The 18,420-nt window shown below is 30.3% G+C and overlaps 1 protein-coding gene across 1 annotated transcript in view; it reads left to right on the top strand.

Annotated features, from left to right (window-relative positions):
- The first annotated feature begins 226 nt into the window (after positions 1 to 226).
- LOC121128585 (uncharacterized) overlaps positions 227 to 18,420 on the top strand; it is a 44,087-nt gene continuing 25,893 nt past the window's right edge. Inside the window, exon 1 of the mRNA XM_040724174.2 lies at positions 227 to 289. Within this exon, the coding sequence (XP_040580108.1) occupies positions 252 to 289 (38 nt within the window). The 5' untranslated portion in view covers positions 227 to 251. The remainder of the gene's footprint in view (positions 290 to 18,420) is intronic.

The following is an 18,420-nucleotide window of genomic DNA, read 5'->3' as shown; positions in this document are numbered from 1 at the left end:
CATATCTATGGTATATTTGTATATAGAGAAAAATACATATGAATTCGCGTACGCTGATGGTTGTAGAGTAGCATGAGAAACGTACCTTACGCATTTACACTTTATGCGTACTTATTTTACCGTGTTTTTTCCCTTCTCAATCCAAGGAATCAAAATGGTACAAAAAAAAAAAAAAAAAAAAAAAAAAAAAAAAAGATGATAATAATAAAATTAAATCTAAGGATTAGTTTAATGATTGACAGCTTCGAAAGATGAGTGCGTACGAATCAACAACTTCACGTAGTAAAAAGTAAGACTCTTTGATTTAAACATTAATTAACATTATTATTTAATAGTATGCGCAAACAGGGGTATAGTCACTCCCTCAAATTAAGGAATCTTTGCTTTTTACTAGAAAATTTAGTATAATTTTTCAAAAAAAAAATTCCCAAAATTTAATTTTCTTGGAATAACTACGGATTTTTGAAAAAAAAAATACCAAAAAAATTATTTTTTTTGAACTGCTGTAGATTTTTGAAATCTTTTTACAAATAATTTAATATTAGCAATTTTTTTTCCAAAAAAAATATTTTTTTTTTGTGAAGAACTGTGGATTTTGAAATTTTTTACCGAAAAATTTAATTTTTGTGAGCAGCTGTGGATTATTAAATTTTTTTTCCAAAAAATTTAATTTCTTAAGTTTGTATCAAAAACTTTTAATTTTTAGATATTTTTCCCCTCAACCAAATAGACTTCTGCGTACGCCCTTGGCAAAACTATCTGTGACCTCTACTCAGAGATGTCATAAACACATTAAATGCCCTAAACATTAAATACCACATACTGTAATCATTCAACCAAGGGGCACATATGTAGTAGGTATTTATAAAAAGCGATTTGAAATCCATAATAAAAAAAGTATATTTAAAAGGTCTCTTATTTGTAATTAACTTATGAACTTTATCTTTTTGCTATACTGGATAAATAGAAACCCTTATTTGAAACAATAATTGGGGAGTTAACATAAAAACAATCTTGAACAAAAGTTATCAATTTTCATAAATAGTTATTGTACTTCATATGATCAAAAAGAAACATTATCTTGAATTCGTTTCTCAAATTCGTTGTTTTATTATGTTGATACACTTTTCCAGAACGTTTGCATTGTTATTAATTTTAAAACCTACAAAAAAAAAAGTAAGACGTCTTTTGGCGTCCCTGTAATTTTCTACTAAAAAATGGAAAGAAAAAGTCAATTCTGAAACTTTCGAAAGATGGTTTATTATTCAAAATTTAGCATTTTGTCAAAAATAACAAAAATTTAAAAGAATAAATAATTTTTCATAATATTTTAAGTATATTCCCCTAGATTAATTTTTGCCACCATTTATTTCATTAGTAGAAAAATTGGAGAACACCCACAAATGTTTACCTTTTAAACAAACAAACTGTCAATGCAAAATGTTTGATATTATCAGCATACGTTGTGATCATGTGTACCAACCTAATACAAAAATACATTCGAGAATCGAATTTAGAATTCGCACATAACAGTTTATTTTTTATTAAACTAGTATACAATTTTGCTATTATGACATTTTCATGGTTTAAGGATAGTAAAATATTTAAGCGATCTCTCTTGAAAAAGACTGAATCTTCGTCCACAAAACATCGAATGAGGTTTTAAGTGATAAAAGGGGAAAAAATCTATAATGTAAAGCACACTTTTCTAATAAGAAAGGCTTCCAAACTTATACGTTGTTTCATTCCAAATTTATTCGGTCTACTCCAGTCAATTTTAGGACCTTAAGACCCTCATTCCTTCAGACTGTCAGTACTAGAACTTATTAAAAAAAAGAGTAAATAAAGTTGAGTTATATCAGCAAGGAAGGAACTCTACAAGTTTTTAGGGCTGCTATGGAGGACTAAACTGGACCGGACTGAGAGTAAACTGGAAATGACTTAAGTCTTTATTCCTAAGAATGGAATGACACAAACATATTGATGAAACATTTTTTACTCTTATTTTAATCAATTATGCCAAGTGATAAAATCAGATTTCCTCAAATTCTCTAAACAGAAAGTTTAATTTTTAAAATTTAAAAAAAAAAAATTTAATATCATAAATTTTGAGAGGATAGCTTTGAATTTTTGACATTTCATTCAAAAAATTTAATGTTAGAAATTTTTTGTGAACAGCTGTGAATTTTTAAAATTGATTTCCACAAAAATTAATTTTTTATAAATAGTTTTGGATTTTTAAATTTTTTCCCTAAAAATTAAATTTTTTAGTGAATAGCTGTGGATTTTAAATTGTTTTTCGCAAAAACTTAATAACTCAAGCCCCCTCAAAATTTAATCCTGCGGGAGCCCCTTTAATATTCTAACCACGTAAAATTCACCCTTTAGCCTGATCAATTGATCTTCATTTGATTTATTAGGCTTAATTTGGCCCCAATATAGTTCTTAAAATACGTTCAGTGAATTTTTAATTCTTTCATTGTGGCATTGATGTTTTCTACTTTAAGGGTAACCTGCGTGGATTATAAAGAATCAATTGAAATAATTTGTTGAAAGAATTTAAGGATAATTCGTTAAATAATATTAATGTTTTTTGGACACAATTTAGATAAAAATCATTTTAGGTTAGTTTTATAAGAAGACTACATATTTATAATTAAAATATATTTATTTGTTAACAGAGTCTGTTATAATCTTATATTTGTATCAATATTTATAACTTTGAATGATACAAATCTTTGGTGAACAATACCTCAGAGTAAGTGTATTTTTATAGTTCTAATCTAAAAAAAAGTGAGTGAGCAAATCCCATTTTAATAAAAAAGTCATAGTTTTACAGCTATACAGCTTTACAGTTTTCTAAGTGATTTCACGTTAAAGATCATCTTCCAACTTATTTACTCATCAGTAGATTTTGTTCAATGAGTTTGTTCCTAATAACTTAGTGTATAACAATTTGTTTTTCCATTAAGAAAACGTTGCAAAGATTGATTCATGGTGATCAAACGTTTATTTTCCTTTTATACATTGTAGGAATAGTATATCCATGTGAGCTTTGACTAGGGAATATTTAATGAGGTAGTCCTGAAGATGATTCTTGACGGCATCCAAAGATTTTGTTATTTTATCTGAAAAAAATTATTCAAATGTTACAATTATGACTTAATTAAATCATGGCCTGGATTTAAAAATTTGGAGATATTCATTTTTAGGCACTTAAAAAGTCGAATGATAAATTAATTTCAAATAACTAATACTATGTAAATTTATAGCAATGTGTCTGTTATTGGGAATGGATTTAGAGGGCTTAGAGATTCCATCGTATACCCAACAAAGGATAGAGTAGAGTTTAAGTATGAAAAATATTAGTTTGTCTCGAAATTTATTTGTGAAAACGACACTTCTATGACGTTCAATGGGGGGGCATTTGTCTGTAAACAAAACGACAAAGAGTGTGGAAAATAATATTACTCCCTGAATGATAATATTATTTAATAAAAAAATAATATGCACGTAAGTTTCTCACATAAAGGGGCCTGTCAAAATTCTTCTGACAATGTGCCATTTTTAAACATCAATCTACATCCTGTCGCACCACCCATTACTCATGCCCAGTTAATGTAATATTTCACACTTAAAGACAAAAAGTAAAGATACATATTATACATTTACGAGTCCGAATCAAGTCTAGTGTCCAACTTGAGTCGTGAGTATTTAACGTTGAGTATGAACCTGCAGTTTAATTATACTTAAGTCTGAGTCGTGAATACAATTCCCCCGCTCTGAAAAGGGATGTGACCAAGTATGAGCTAAGCAAGGTCTGGATATCACGTGCTTCGTTATTTATGATTCACATTGACATAAGTAGATCAACTTCACAGACTAATAAGCATGAATACATGAAGGACCTCACCTATTTCGAAATCCTAGATACTTGTTGGCTCTGATCCGTAGCATATGTATCCTGGAATTCCATATATAACATATTAAAACATGTGTACCTATTTACTGACATACTTTAGGATGCACGATTAAACATGATTTTATTGACGTCAGAGAGAAGCTCTAATCTTACATATAATAAGAATACAAAGTTCTTAAAATTGTAGGGTACTAACTGACTAACATAAAAATGTACTATATATTTCGTTTTCTGTTGTCGATTTTTCTCCTTCTCTTCTTCTAATCAGTGTTCTGAACGTTGATTGTTTGGGATTTTAATTAGTTCTTGTTAAGCTGGGAACAATTCACAAAAGTTATATATATTGATAAAGGAAGGTTTGTCTGTCTGGCTGACGGAATGTATTCTTGTATGTTTGTATACAAAATGTCATGTCATTTTAAAGTTTCGATACTTGACCTAATAAATACACATACAATCGATAAAAAAGGGAGTATAGAGTTGTAAATAATAGTATTTAAAAATGAATGAAAACTAACGTGTGTTTAGTAGTACTTTAGTCTAGAGACTAAAGTATTGGCTCATCACGCCATATTAAAAATAAATTACCATGGTGTTATTATCATTCTTTAATTCTTGAGGAGAGAACCTACCTTCTATGTATATTATTAAAACGAAGTTTGTCCGTTCTTTGACGCCTAATAAAGTGGAACTACCGTTAATTGTATGATAATTTATTAGTTGGGAAGAATTTCCTAACATCTGCCAACTATTGTTGTGCTAGTCCTTATTTATTCGGTCGAGTCCAGTTTTAGGACCAGTGTTATTACTCCTTGGTTACCCTTCCTTCAGATTGTCAGTGTTAGAGTTACTTGACGTCATCAAGGACTTTATAAGTTTTAGGAATGATAAGCAGGATTGAACTGGACGGAGCTGCAGTCTATAGTCCTAAATAAGGACCGACACAATACTACAACCAAATGATTTCGCGCCTTTTTTACCTTAACTTTTGGAGGAAAGGTTGCGTGCTATAATTAAGTTAATGACGTCGTTGTACTTTTTATGTAATTATGCCAGTTCAATTAATGTTCAACTAACGATTTCCTTCCTGAATCTTTTTGAATAAAATCTCGACATTTTACATAATATATATATTATGTCACACCCAGATTAGATCAAAATGTCTTGTCATTAGATTTCTTTGTTTTTTTGTGACATATTTGTAAGAAAATATAGTATAGAGATTTTATTTACAGTATAATGTTTTTCCTTTTTTTTTCACTACAAGGCACTATCGGTTTAATATTTTAAATATGGGGAAATATTATAACTAAGTAAATATATGATTGGTGTATAAATATTGCATGCCATTAATGATAATGATTCAATGGGATTATTATATTTAAATGTTTGGAATTTTTGAGCTGAAAATGACGACAAGTCTTCAAGGAAGTGCAATTAGATTGGAATAATTTACAAAAACATTAAATTATAGCCATAGCAAAATGCTGATATTGAATCTCTAAAGATTGAAGCTTTTCAATAATGTATTTAATTATGCTCAGGGCAATTGTTATATTTTAGATATAAATTTCCTTGTATATCATATAATAATTTATCATACATATGTTGTGATAACATGAGAGCTGTAAACGAATCCAACTTATCCAAACCAAGGCAAGTCCGTGTCCAAAACCAGACTTGAGTACTACAATTATGAGTAGATAAAATATAAATTAAAATTACAGGCTTGCTTAATAACAAACTTTGAGCGCATGCGCAGGAAGGACGTTGTTTGCTTTTTTGGCGGCTAGACATAAATCTTTGACATTAGTTAAAAATGGCATTAATCCATGAAGTATTTATTAGACAATTGTGGAAAGGGATAAGTCTGAAAGAGTCTGGAGGTGATTATGGATCAATATAAAATTGTACTGATCACCTCCAGACTCTTGTAGTTCCTGCGCGGATCACGAACATGATACTTTTCTGTTTCCACGCTTGTGAATTAAATACTTCATTGATCAATGCCATATACTTAACATATTGATCAATATAAAACACGTAGCTACTAGTAATGAGACTCGGTCCAAAACAGGACCCCCCACCCGTTTCGGTCTTGAGGGATTTTCATTAGAGCGATTTGGAAGAAAATTTCGGTCCAGAACTGCAATCAGACCATAAACAGAAATTAAATCGCTAATCAATTTTGACAAAGTCAATATTTAGACCTACTTTTTCCCAGTTTCAATCTATGAAACGATTTTCACCCAATCCCCGATTGATGGTTGTACAAATATAAATTATGGAACACATTTCAATATATATGAAGTAATTGTGCCAATGTTCACCATTTTGAAACACAAATGACGTCATTAACAGTTTATTTATATTATTCTTCTAGACCAAATTTTATATGAGACTGATTTTTTATACGACCAATCCAGAACAAAAAAATTTTGAATAAATTTTTCTTTCAGACCAGACCAAACTGAACTTCTTTAAACGACCAAATTAGTGCCAGGGATTACCTTAAGTTCTTGAGCGCTGACTAACTATGCTTGAGCACCACACGTTCGTTCATAAACCTCATCTAACGTCTCACTCAATTTTTTTTCTTTTTTTCTATTTTTAATGAGGTCCTTCTTAAAAAAAAAGAGTCCTTATCCGACAAACAAATATACAAGCATACAGACAAATTTTGCTTTATAAATATCATATTATATAAAATGAACTTTATAGTTAAAATCAACCAAGTATAAATTCAATTTCTATCTCCTTTACTATTACGACATTCCTGGGCCAAAATAATTAATTACTATATGATCTTTAATTTTCTATATTTGTTGTTGTATTACGGCAGGACAAATTATATTCCATCTAAGAAATACCATCCTCATAGGATTGAAATATATGCAGACATAATAACATGAAGTCGTATATTGAGAAGCCTTGACTTTTGTATCGATTAATTGAATTTTTTTTGAGTATATCGTGATTCATTAAAGGAGGAAATTCTTTTTAAAAACAAATTTTCAAGGATTTTTGATTTTATTGGTCAATTTTGATGATCCAAATATGATATACAGTGAAACATCGGTAAGAATGAATTATTTATCTTATCAGCAAAGTGCTATTTGTATTTAAATTTTTTGTTAAAAATGAGAGTCATCCGAATAGGAAGAATATTTGCCGTTCTCTAATGAAGACATTCGGTTTTACTATATGTAAGTGGGTAGAAGGATAAAAAATTAAAATTTTACTTTGCTAAGATCTGTCAAAGGTTTGAACTTGAGTAAGATGGTCTTAAGAACTCAAGGTCCATTGACTGTTAAAAGTTTAGACTTTAAATCCTATTCAGAGGTCCGGGGAACTTTATTTTATATAAATTCATGAAATGATGATTTTTTTTGGAAGGTTAATTAGATTTTCAGGATTTAAAAAGAGAAACTAGTCCTGCAAAGGAGGACAGCCGATATTCCTAATTTAATGTAGGTACTATATTAATTTTCTGCAATAAAAAATATAGAGCGACATAGCTCACTGACAAAACACTTGTGAGAAAATATTATACTCTTAAAATAATTTTCGAATCACGGAAGCTCCTAAAGAAGGAATATGGACTTGAAAGACAATTTCTATGTCAGATTGAGTAATTTTAATACTATAAAGCTTACATATATGTATTTAATCAGTGCAACTTCATCTGACCAATTAAAGACACATTAAAAAATATATATTAAGTTGGAAAAAAGTACTTTTGTATTTCTTGTTAAGACCCTTTTTTTAAAACTAAATATATATCTTGTTTAAGAAAAGGCAACATCAGATAATACGATATGTTGTTGTAAAGGTGTGAATTGTATACTACAAATGTTTATAGGATAGTTTTACGCATGTCTGGTTCAGTTGTAAATTATATTGCGTCAATTATAGAGGTCTCAAAAGAAGAAGTTCTCCATATTTTACATTTTTAAAATCTAAAAGGGAAAAATTTTTAATTTCTAAAACGGATTGTTAGTGGCGATGAAAAATGGATCACTTACGTCAATATCAAGCGATAGAGATTGTGGTCTAGAGCCAACAAAGTGGCTTAGACCGTGGCCAAGCCAGTATTGACTGCTAGGAAGGTGTTGCTGTGTGTTTTGTGGGATTGACAGGGAATAATGTACTATGAGCTGCTCCTATCCCCAAACGTTGAATTTTGCCCTTTACTGTGGAGTAACTTTACCGTTTGAAGCTGATTATCGAAAAGAAACATCCATTATAGGCGAGTAAAGAGAGGAATCGTGATTCATCAAGATAACACTAGGACACCCACATCTTTGATGAAGCTCCAGAATATCCGGAAGCTCAGGTGGGAAGTTATTGTGCATTTACCCTACAGTCCGGCCCTGACACTAAGTGACAACCACCTGCTCTTATCCAGGGCCAATACACTTGGGTATACAAATTTGGCATCAATAAAGGGCTGTAAAAATTGGTGTCTGAGTTTTTTCCCGATAAAGACAAGGGCTTCTAAGAAAAGGGCACTATAAAGTTGGATTTTCGTTGGCAACACGTTATCAAACAGAATAAGACAAGTTTGGCTTAAATCAGATGATTTTTATACTTCTAATAAAGCATTGAAATAAAGGAAAATATATAATGATTTTTTCCTCAATATATTATATAAAATAAAAGTCAATTCAAAAATAAAGAAAGATTATTTATCAAATTTTAAGATATCAAAGATATAAGAATCAAAATTTAACCTTAAAATATACTTATTTCAAAATATTTCCCCTCTTCTTCTAAAACCTCCTATTTTTTTTAATGTAAGAATTCAAGAAGGCACGAGAATCTAATTAATAGAAGATTTTCTCAATTTCATGTCACATATATTTTGAAATACGAAAACATAAAAACCTGATTAGATAGTTATAAAAAGATAATTATGTTAAAGGATTAATGATTTGAGTGATGTTGATGGATGAGGTGATTATATAATGATAGTACAATAATGTGTCACTTAAATGCACATGAATTTTCTAAAGTAGGAAGGTTCATATTGATTGAAATGCCATAAATTATAATGGTTGATATGTCAGACAAAAGTGAGACATATGTGTGTCAACATTATAAGAATCTTGAAACACAATTAAGAAAATGAAAAAAAAATCAAATGTTTTGTTTTTACTTTATATGTGTATATACACAGCCAATATTACAAAAACGTATTTGAGTTCATTATATGCTTATTATTCAAATTTGTGGGATAAGATAAGATACCCTCGAAATCAAGCTATGGTATGTTACCTTTATTTGATGTAAGAGACATAAATTGGCTCCGATATGGCCTCTTTCAAATAATATACATATATATCAATTCTTCATTCTACAATTTTTTTGAAAATTAACTTTTGACAACTTTTTCAATTAAACCAAAAGGTTAATAATAATTATTTGTTAATAATGCAAATGTAGTCCGCACTCCATTTTGAGAATAATCCTTCTAATTTGCTTTACGAGCCACATATGTTATACCATGGAAATATCAGGGGCATCCACAGGGGGTGGAGGGGCTGTAGCCCGCCCCCAATTTTTTAAAGGATTTTATTGCTTTTGACTTGAATTTTTTTTTGCCAATCGGGCAAATTATGCAACAGAGTCAAAATTTAACAATCAAAATAAAATTTTCTAAAAATTTAATATTTAAGTTTTTATCCAAAAAAATTATTTTTTGGTGGAAAGCTATGAATTTTTTGAAATTTATAGCTCGAAAAGTATAATATTAAAAAAAAATTTACAAAAAAATTAATTTTTGGTGGATAACTATAACCTTTTCAAATTTTTTTTCAAAAAATTTCCCTTTTCAAATTTAAATTATGAATTTTGTTTCGTAAAAATTTAATTTTTGATATATTGCTATGGATTTAAAAAAAAAAATTCTATAAAATTTAATTTTTCAAATTTTTTTCCAGCAAATTTAATTTTTTGTGCGTAGCTATAAATTTTTAAACTTTTTTTCCAAAAAAAATAACTTTTTTATGCGTAGCTATGGATTTTTGAAATTTTTTTCGTAAAAATATTTTTTCAAAAAAAAATCGTTAAATTATATAGAGGGTACATACATATATTTACAAGAGTTAGCAGTGACAAAATCACATATATAATATTGTAATATCCGTACAAGTGACAGTATGTACATTTTATTAACTGTGTTTCTAAATACATTTTTGTCTATGTTTTGCTTTAATTACTAATTATTTATGTAATAGAGAAAACTAACTGTAACCTTTGTATGCAACCATAAATAAATAAAAATTATCATGATGTAATGTCATGGAAAGGTTTCGTGGATGCTAGCCATGTATAAATTAATAAAAATAATAATTATTAAAAGGTCCTACTACCCTTTCAACCAAGCATCTCATCTACCATGAAGTAATTTCATTGCATCAGAAGTATTTAATGCCAATTTTTGAGGAGACTTATAGCATCAGACATACAAGTATATATTTTTGGCAGGGATAAAGAATCGGATGATGTGTGTAAATAATTTATTAGATCTTTGTTTAAGAGAGTCTTTTGATTTAATGGAGTGAATTGGCTCTATCGGTACGATATTTTAATAATATATTATGTAGCATCGGAAAATAATTGGTCTGTATTTACCATTGGATTAGTACTGGCTAGTGATGGATCTCGGGTTTATAATATAACTGAAAACTTGTTTTCAGTTTTATATATAATAGAATAAACATAAAATGACCAAAAAACCCGAGTTTGGTTCTATATGTAATAGAATAACCATGCAAAGACCAAAACCGTGATTTTGATCCGAAATACCCGATATATTTAGATCCAGATAATGGACCCAAAATATGGTACGAACTGGATTAAGAAACAAAACTGTATCAAGATTGATCCGTACTTCATAACTCAAATAGGATTAAATTCAAATAAATTAACCTCTTTCGAGTCAGCCTCATCGATCAAGTAAAGTATTAACCAACCAATTGTAACAAAACAAAACCAATTATTTCCGGGTTACGGGTTCATCTAATCATTTGTAAAATATCGGATCAAAAAATATTTTGATATCGGCCGTGTCTAATCTAGACCCGAAAATGATATTTTAAAAAAACCCTTATCCAGTCTGAGTTATAAAAGATAACTACTTAAGTTTAGTTTTAATCAATTTGTTGATCCTTGACAAGAGTTAATTTGAAAAGGGGCTTTAAGAATAGGACCCATAATAATATTAAAAATATTATTTTTCACGGTTCTAGTATCGAGAGGGGAAAAATTATCTGAACTACCCCAACATTTTTTATTAAAGAACCAAAACTATCCAGATCTAAAAGTAAGATCCAAAACCCATCATTTATACTAGCTATATACAGGGAACAGCCGTTTTTATCAACGAACTTTGAGTGTATACGTAGGAGTAAGACGTTGATTGTTGTTATGAAGCTTAGCCAGAAATGTTTGGCTTTAGTTGAAAAAAATGGTATCGGTTTTCCAAGTATTTGTTCTGCCTTCGTGGACCAGGTTGCGGTCCTTGCTGGACAAGGCATTGTTGAGATTGCACACTTCTTCAACCTGGACCTTCTTAATCTCTTGATTGAGGAAGTCGTAGTTGGGAGGCCATTCTTCTGGCAACAAGACTCTAGTTCACGCTACACTACAAAGAAAAGAAATACCTGGTTGTCATTTTTTTAGACCTGGTGTTTGGCCTCCAAGCTCAATAGACCTCAACCCCATGGACTTCTCTGTCTAGGGTATAGTTAAGCAATACACCAACAGATTCCCATGCAACGGAAAATCCAAGCGAAAATAATTGGATACTGTCATTAAGACTTACTCCCGGTTCCGAGTTTGTGCCGATGCCTTTATTGACGCCAGAGGTGGTTATATTGACTAATAATACTTCTTTTTTGTTTTAGCTTTTATTTCGCATTGGTTTTTATTAAATCGGATGATTAGAATACGTAGAAAATCCATTTCAAAAAATCGTAGGTCGTTAAATTGAGGTCCCACACTGTATGTATGATATGTTGTAGTCTGGGTAAAAACTTCTTTAATAGTTGACACGGGAAATACTTCTAATGTGGGGTACAGCGTCTCAAGATGTAAGAACATTTATATACATTACAGAAATAAAGGGAAAATGTATGTCTGATGTTTATCAGCAACTTATATTAAAGTATGTATGTAAATAGTACTTCAATTGTTCTAAGGAACCTTTGTACTTCTTCCTCTTTATCACCGTATTTTCTTGTTAGCTGTTGATGTCTCTGCTTCTTTCCGTCCAATAATCGTTTGCCGTGATAAGTATAAAACAGTTGCTAGTGCGTAAAAGACGAAGAGTAACACTGAGGATTTGTTCCAGTCCTTCTTGCACCTGGTCTTGCATCAAAATAGTTTCCAATTTTTGATCTAGTTTATCACCTCCAATCATCCTGCCGTCACCTCTGTAAGCAAGACCGTGCCTAAGTTTTTTTTTTTTTTGTGTTATGACATTTTTTTGGGATCTTCTTCTTTTATAAAATAACAAAGTTTTTATTTTTCAAACATTTACTTCAGCTAGTCATCATTTCAAAAGTGGAATATACTTTTTATATGTTAACATTGCTACATTTTGAGAACATCCATTTCCTTTTTTGACAACAACTCTTATCTTTTAAAACATTATTTATTGTCAAGAGGGGTGTACAATGGCTATATTTTTTAGATTACAATTACAACTAGTTCGGAAAAGTTGTCATTTAGTAATAAAATAACATATGTAAAATTTCATAGCACATCTAGTTCAAAGATTGAAAGGAGACAAAAGTTATTCATTTCGTCAGTACAGCATTAATCATTATTTTGCATAAATTAATTATCATAGATATTATTCAAACCTATAAAAAATTTTAGGGAAGTGTTTTTTCTAAAGCTACCTGATGGAGCAAAAAAAAAACAACATTAGAAAATTAGGTTTCCTTCCTTTGTGAAGATGTAAAAAAAGTTGCACACTATACGCGGATCATTCTATTGTCCTTAGTTTTTTCTTGTTCCATAGTACAATTAGTAGACAAAAACATTTAAAACACTTTTTATAGTTTTTTTTTTGTTTTTTCGATTAAAATACTTAATTTATTCATTTTTTGACATTTTTCAGCAAGAGAGCCAAATATGGTATATTTTATATTATTTCTGTAACTTTTTATTTATTTACTTGTCTAAATAATCAATTATAACAATATATATATACTTTTAATAAAACGACATGTTTTTTGTATGAAATTTACGGTAGAACATGACTAATGACTGGTTCGTAATAAAATAACATCCCAATTTCTCTATTTTCCTCTCAATACACTCGGTAATAATAAATGAGAGTTATAAGAACTAGTAGTAAATATAATTAATAAAATCCAGCTCCTTAAACCATTTGAACAAAATAGTTAAAAATATACAACTTAAAATGACCGTAATATTTTAAATTCTCTATTTATAAAATCATCGAGGCCAGACGTTCTGAGGACTTTTCATTTTCGTTATGACAGAGTCTGCTTTTAAGCGAGTCATTGTTGTGGGGGGGAGGGCATAGCCAAAAGCCAATCTTCTTACTTCATTTCTATGCCACACTTTTTCTATAGTTTAAAATAATGTCAATCAAATTATTTTATGAAAAATAACTAAAAATGTATTTTTAGTAACTATAGTTATTAAGTAAAAAAGTTTTTTCCCTTTTTTTTCGTAAACAATTTTGCAAATGTAACTTTGATACAATTTGACAACTTTTCCGCACTATACGCAATCAAAATTTGAAATAAGTTGAAAATCAAAATGCTCCAGTGTACAATCCCCGATTCCGGTAGTCATGTGGTTTATATACATAGTTTGCATTACATCCAACTTCCGACTGATATTCAATTTGTTCTGAGTGACACGAATTCAAAGTTTTGAGGAAAGTTTGACCCTTCTCCCTTCCCTCAGAACTTCTCTGTCTATAAGTATATTTATATAATTAACGTCATTTTTTATAATTTTTATTAAACCAACTATAGATAAGTATTTAAATACCGATATTTTTGATATTGAAACCATTCGTAAAATATGTGTATCGTGACAACTTTTATTCAAACTACATATTAATTTATTATTTGATGAATTTGACTTACAGAAATATCCTATTTAGTCCAAAATTTATCTAGCGTAGTCGTGTTACAGGATGGCCTTTAATTTCAAGGCCATTTAAATAAAATAAACCATTTAAAGAAGAAAAAAAAACTGTTATCACTGCCAGTCTGTTATATCAGCAAAAACCAATTACACACACTATTTGGAAGTTGATTTGGTGAGAACTACTATATCAATGATTTCGAAATATTTCCTAATGTATATGTTTTTCTGTTTCACTGACTTGAATCACACACTTCTTTGTATACAGATTCTTTGGTGTGAATATGAATACTTATTACAATCCATTGTGACTCTATGAGTAAGCTGTTTCTGAAATGATGAAATTATTTTTTCATTATCTCATTAGGGAAAACTCACTTCCGTTAAGGCACATAGCTCGTGGACATAGGTAGTTTCTTTTACTATATTTATGTACAAATGTAATGAGTGGAAAAATAGTCATGGAGTATGAATAAAGTGGATTGCAATCAGTTTTTAATCAAAAAATGACTTGGAGACAGACTCAGCATTAATTACAAACAACAAAATATTGGTTTTTTTATGTTGTAAGTATAGTAAATATTAGTGTTGAGACTCGGGCCAGACCGAATCTTTTTGGGGTTTAGTAATAATGGATTTTTCTACAAAGATTTGGACAAATATTTTGGTCCAGAACGTGATCTTACCCCATAGAAAGATATTTAATCGTTTTTGAATGGTGAATCAGTTTTTTGGATCTTTATATATAAGTTGTAGTTGTTGTGTACAAGTTGCTATTCCTTCGTCTTGAAATATATTATTTGATTAAAAAGTTGATCCTTCTAATTTTGAACTTACGTTGGGGGGGGCCTATACAAATCTGAAAACATCATATTTCGATTATATTAAAGCATAAACAGTTAGTTAAAAAACAAAACAAACATCAATTCTCTAGCATAGTGTAGCTCTCTACACTAGTCAAGAAAATGGTGTTTGAACGTGATCAACGAATTTCCATTCGAACACTCCAAGCAGTTGGTGTCTTCAGGACCACCGTCTACGCTGTCAGCAAGTCCAAAACGGTGGAGAGGAAGAAGGAATCTGTCAAAAATGCCAAACTGGATCTGGATAAGTTAAAGAAAGCAGCACAGGTGAATCCTCTCAAGTTCACGAGGGTCCGCCGAACAGATCACAGGGTTTAACACCAGACTGTCCAGAGAACTATATAAAAAGTGAGTGGAAAGAGCCATGTGAGGGTAAAAAGGCCACTATTAACACCTGTATTGAAAAAACCCATCTCCTACGTTGAAAGACTCTTTGGAATGAGTCTGTTGAGTTATTTAAAACTCTTTTTTTACACTTTTGGCCCTAAAAACCTGATGCCATCCTGTCTAAAACAACTTTTGGGTACATACCGAAGGGAAGGCCTGCAGTTTCCTTCATCCAAACAAAAAGTTCCTCAAAGCCACTGTCAGTCAGAACTGGGACGCCATGACAGAAGTATACATCCGTAACGGGAGCCAGGCCTTCCACCGCCGCCTGGAATCCATCATTGACGCTAAGGACGGTTACATTAATGATTAAAAAAAGTTGAGACATATATCTATTTAAAGTATTAATTTGTTTAAATTCTATTTTTAGTTACTAAATTATATTTTATTTAAGTTTAAAATTCAAAATATTCAGACTTTAATGTACCACCCGGTATACATTGAAGCTATCATTTCATTTTGATCTATTAAAATTACATGGTTATTATGTAACTATAAGTAACTGTAGGGATTTGAACTATAAATTGGACAGATTATACTTACTTTGTAGAAATTAGTATTGAAAAAGTCAAACATTAATACATCGATTATCGATGGAATATTCAATTATTCCATTGTCCTCGACCCAAGCAGTGCAAATCGTTCATTTAAAACTATGCATCTCATTTTCTGGTTGCAGCTTGCTCAGTTTGCATAGAAAAAGTTGTAAGTTATACAAAATTTCAATTTTTACTCAAGATGTATACCAATTTTCGCCTTCATCCGGATTTATCACGTTGTTAGCTTTATTGTTTCAAGCAACTTTAAAAAAAAAAAAAAAAAAAAAAAAAAAAAAAAAAAAATCCGAAAAGTTGTGCTAAAATTGACTTTCCTCATATTTATGAATGAACCCCCCCCCCCCTTAATATAATATCAAAAATGGTAGGAAGTTCTCGATTTTTATAAATTAACATAAAAGTCAAAATCATGTGTAATTATCTTTTAGAGTTCATACTACGTAGTAAGACTTAGTGTAACGCTTTTTTACCTTAATTGTATCAATCCACCTTTCAATGAAAAGAAAGAGAAAAAAGGCCAAAAATCTCTTAAGAGATAGTCAATTCTTCCAAACTATAGAATTACTCTATTTCTACTAGCATTATTAATTTCCCAGACTAATGCATTTTATGTGTTAATAAACGTTCAAAAAATGTTAAATATGCTATCAGTTCCATTATAATATTTCATTTTTGTCTTTCAAAACCTGAAGAGTGTCTGAATGAAGGGCTACTAAGGATTTAGAAATTTAGACAGCTTATCAAGAGCTCATTATAATTCAACAAATCATTGATCAATAAACATATTAGAGGAAAAGAAGCAAAAACATTGACAGTTGACAAGAAAAAACATTGTGTAATAAAAAATATCGTACTATTGACGTAATGTCATGTTACGAGTTTTACAAATATGATTGATGTAACACTTTTAACTTTATAAGACTTTATTCTACAAATGTTCAAAGTTTTGAAGCCTAAATGACGTCCACGAGGATATATAATCAGTATAATTGGTTTGGTTCAAATTTGAAATGAGTCATCCAAATCGATTTTCTTCTTTCGGACCAATCAAGACCAAACTTCTTCAATGCACCGAATTAGTTCCTTCCACTTAAAATCATAGACAGTGATGTACATCATGTTTATTTTTTAGCTTCTCCGTTTTTTTGTGAATTGGTAATCTGAAGAATGAACTTTCTTTTCCTCAGCTGTTGTCATTATTATTTAACTTTTGAGTAGTGAACTTCATCTCCAACTAGATTGAATTATATTCAAAACCTGATTGTAGATTCGTGTGTGCTCATAAAAGACGTAGTTAGCCTTGGGGATTTGTTGCAGATATATAACACAAATCCCTTGTTACACTCCGAGTTGAATTGAGGTTCGACATTGAATTCATTCTTGGCAATGCCATTGTTTATTTCCTTCTCCCCTCTTCGTTCGTCAAAGCTGACTATTGCTGATGTAAAGGAACGTCATGACAACTAAGCTCCTCTCTGCCAAAAATTGTTTATTTATTTTTTTTTTTAAACATGTCGATTATACACATGATTTTTATCAATACACTTAACAGTCACGGATCAGTATAAACACAACACTTGTAAGTATTTTCTTCAGAAGACGAACAAACAAGGTCCACATTGATTCAAATATATATGTGATTGCCTTCTTTTTAGTTGTAGTAAACAGTTATCATTATGAATCAATTAATTATTATTAAGTATATCAAAGGGAATATTAAAGTAAAGACCATATACTTTTTGGGGAATGTATCAAATTCACATAACATACGTTCAAAATATTATATTAACTTGAAATAGGATCTTACATTACTTACACCGCAGATGGATTTTAATTTAAAAAAAATATAAATACAAGAGTGGTCTGAAAAGTTCCCGACCTCAAGGTGAAGATGGCAGCACTCGTAAATGAAATCTAGTCATATCTATCTAACATCTGTTCAGAGTTACTCTCAAAAGTTTCAGCTATTTTGGACGTGCAGTTGTCATGTAACAGTTCTTTAATTTCATTAAATTATAATAATATATATATATTGCATTATGATAAAAATAGGAGTATTTTTGCAAGATATGTGCAATGCTCTTAGTATCTTATTTGGCTCAATAAGCCATCGACATTTTTAGGAAAAAATCCGAGGACCGTAAGTTAAGGACCGGTCCCAAGAACAGACAGTCTTAAGGAACGACACTTTCTAAGGACTGATGGCACCGGTACCAAGACTGGACCGAATAAATAGGGTATGAAACAATGCTAGACTGGATAGTTTTATTTTATATTTGTCAATATTTTTATGTCAGTCCTTATTTATTTAGTCCAGTACAGTCTTAGAATCGGTCCTATCATTCTTTGGGACCTGGCCTTAAGACTGTCAGTACTAGAAACGATTAAAAAAAGAAGAATGTATAGTTGAGTGAAATCATCAAGAACCAAACTTTATAAGTTATAAGAACTGATATGCAGGACTGAGTTGGACCTGACAGAGACTGAATTGAAGGGGACTCCTGTTTTAAGTCCTATATAAGGAGTGACACAACACTAGTTGTCAGTGCTGAAA

Source organism: Lepeophtheirus salmonis, chromosome 13 (genome assembly GCF_016086655.4).
Source record: "Lepeophtheirus salmonis chromosome 13, UVic_Lsal_1.4, whole genome shotgun sequence".
Taxonomy (NCBI): domain Eukaryota; kingdom Metazoa; phylum Arthropoda; class Copepoda; order Siphonostomatoida; family Caligidae; genus Lepeophtheirus; species Lepeophtheirus salmonis.
The sequence above is the reverse complement of the archived record's forward strand: the minus strand, read 5'-3'. Positions and strand labels throughout refer to the sequence as shown.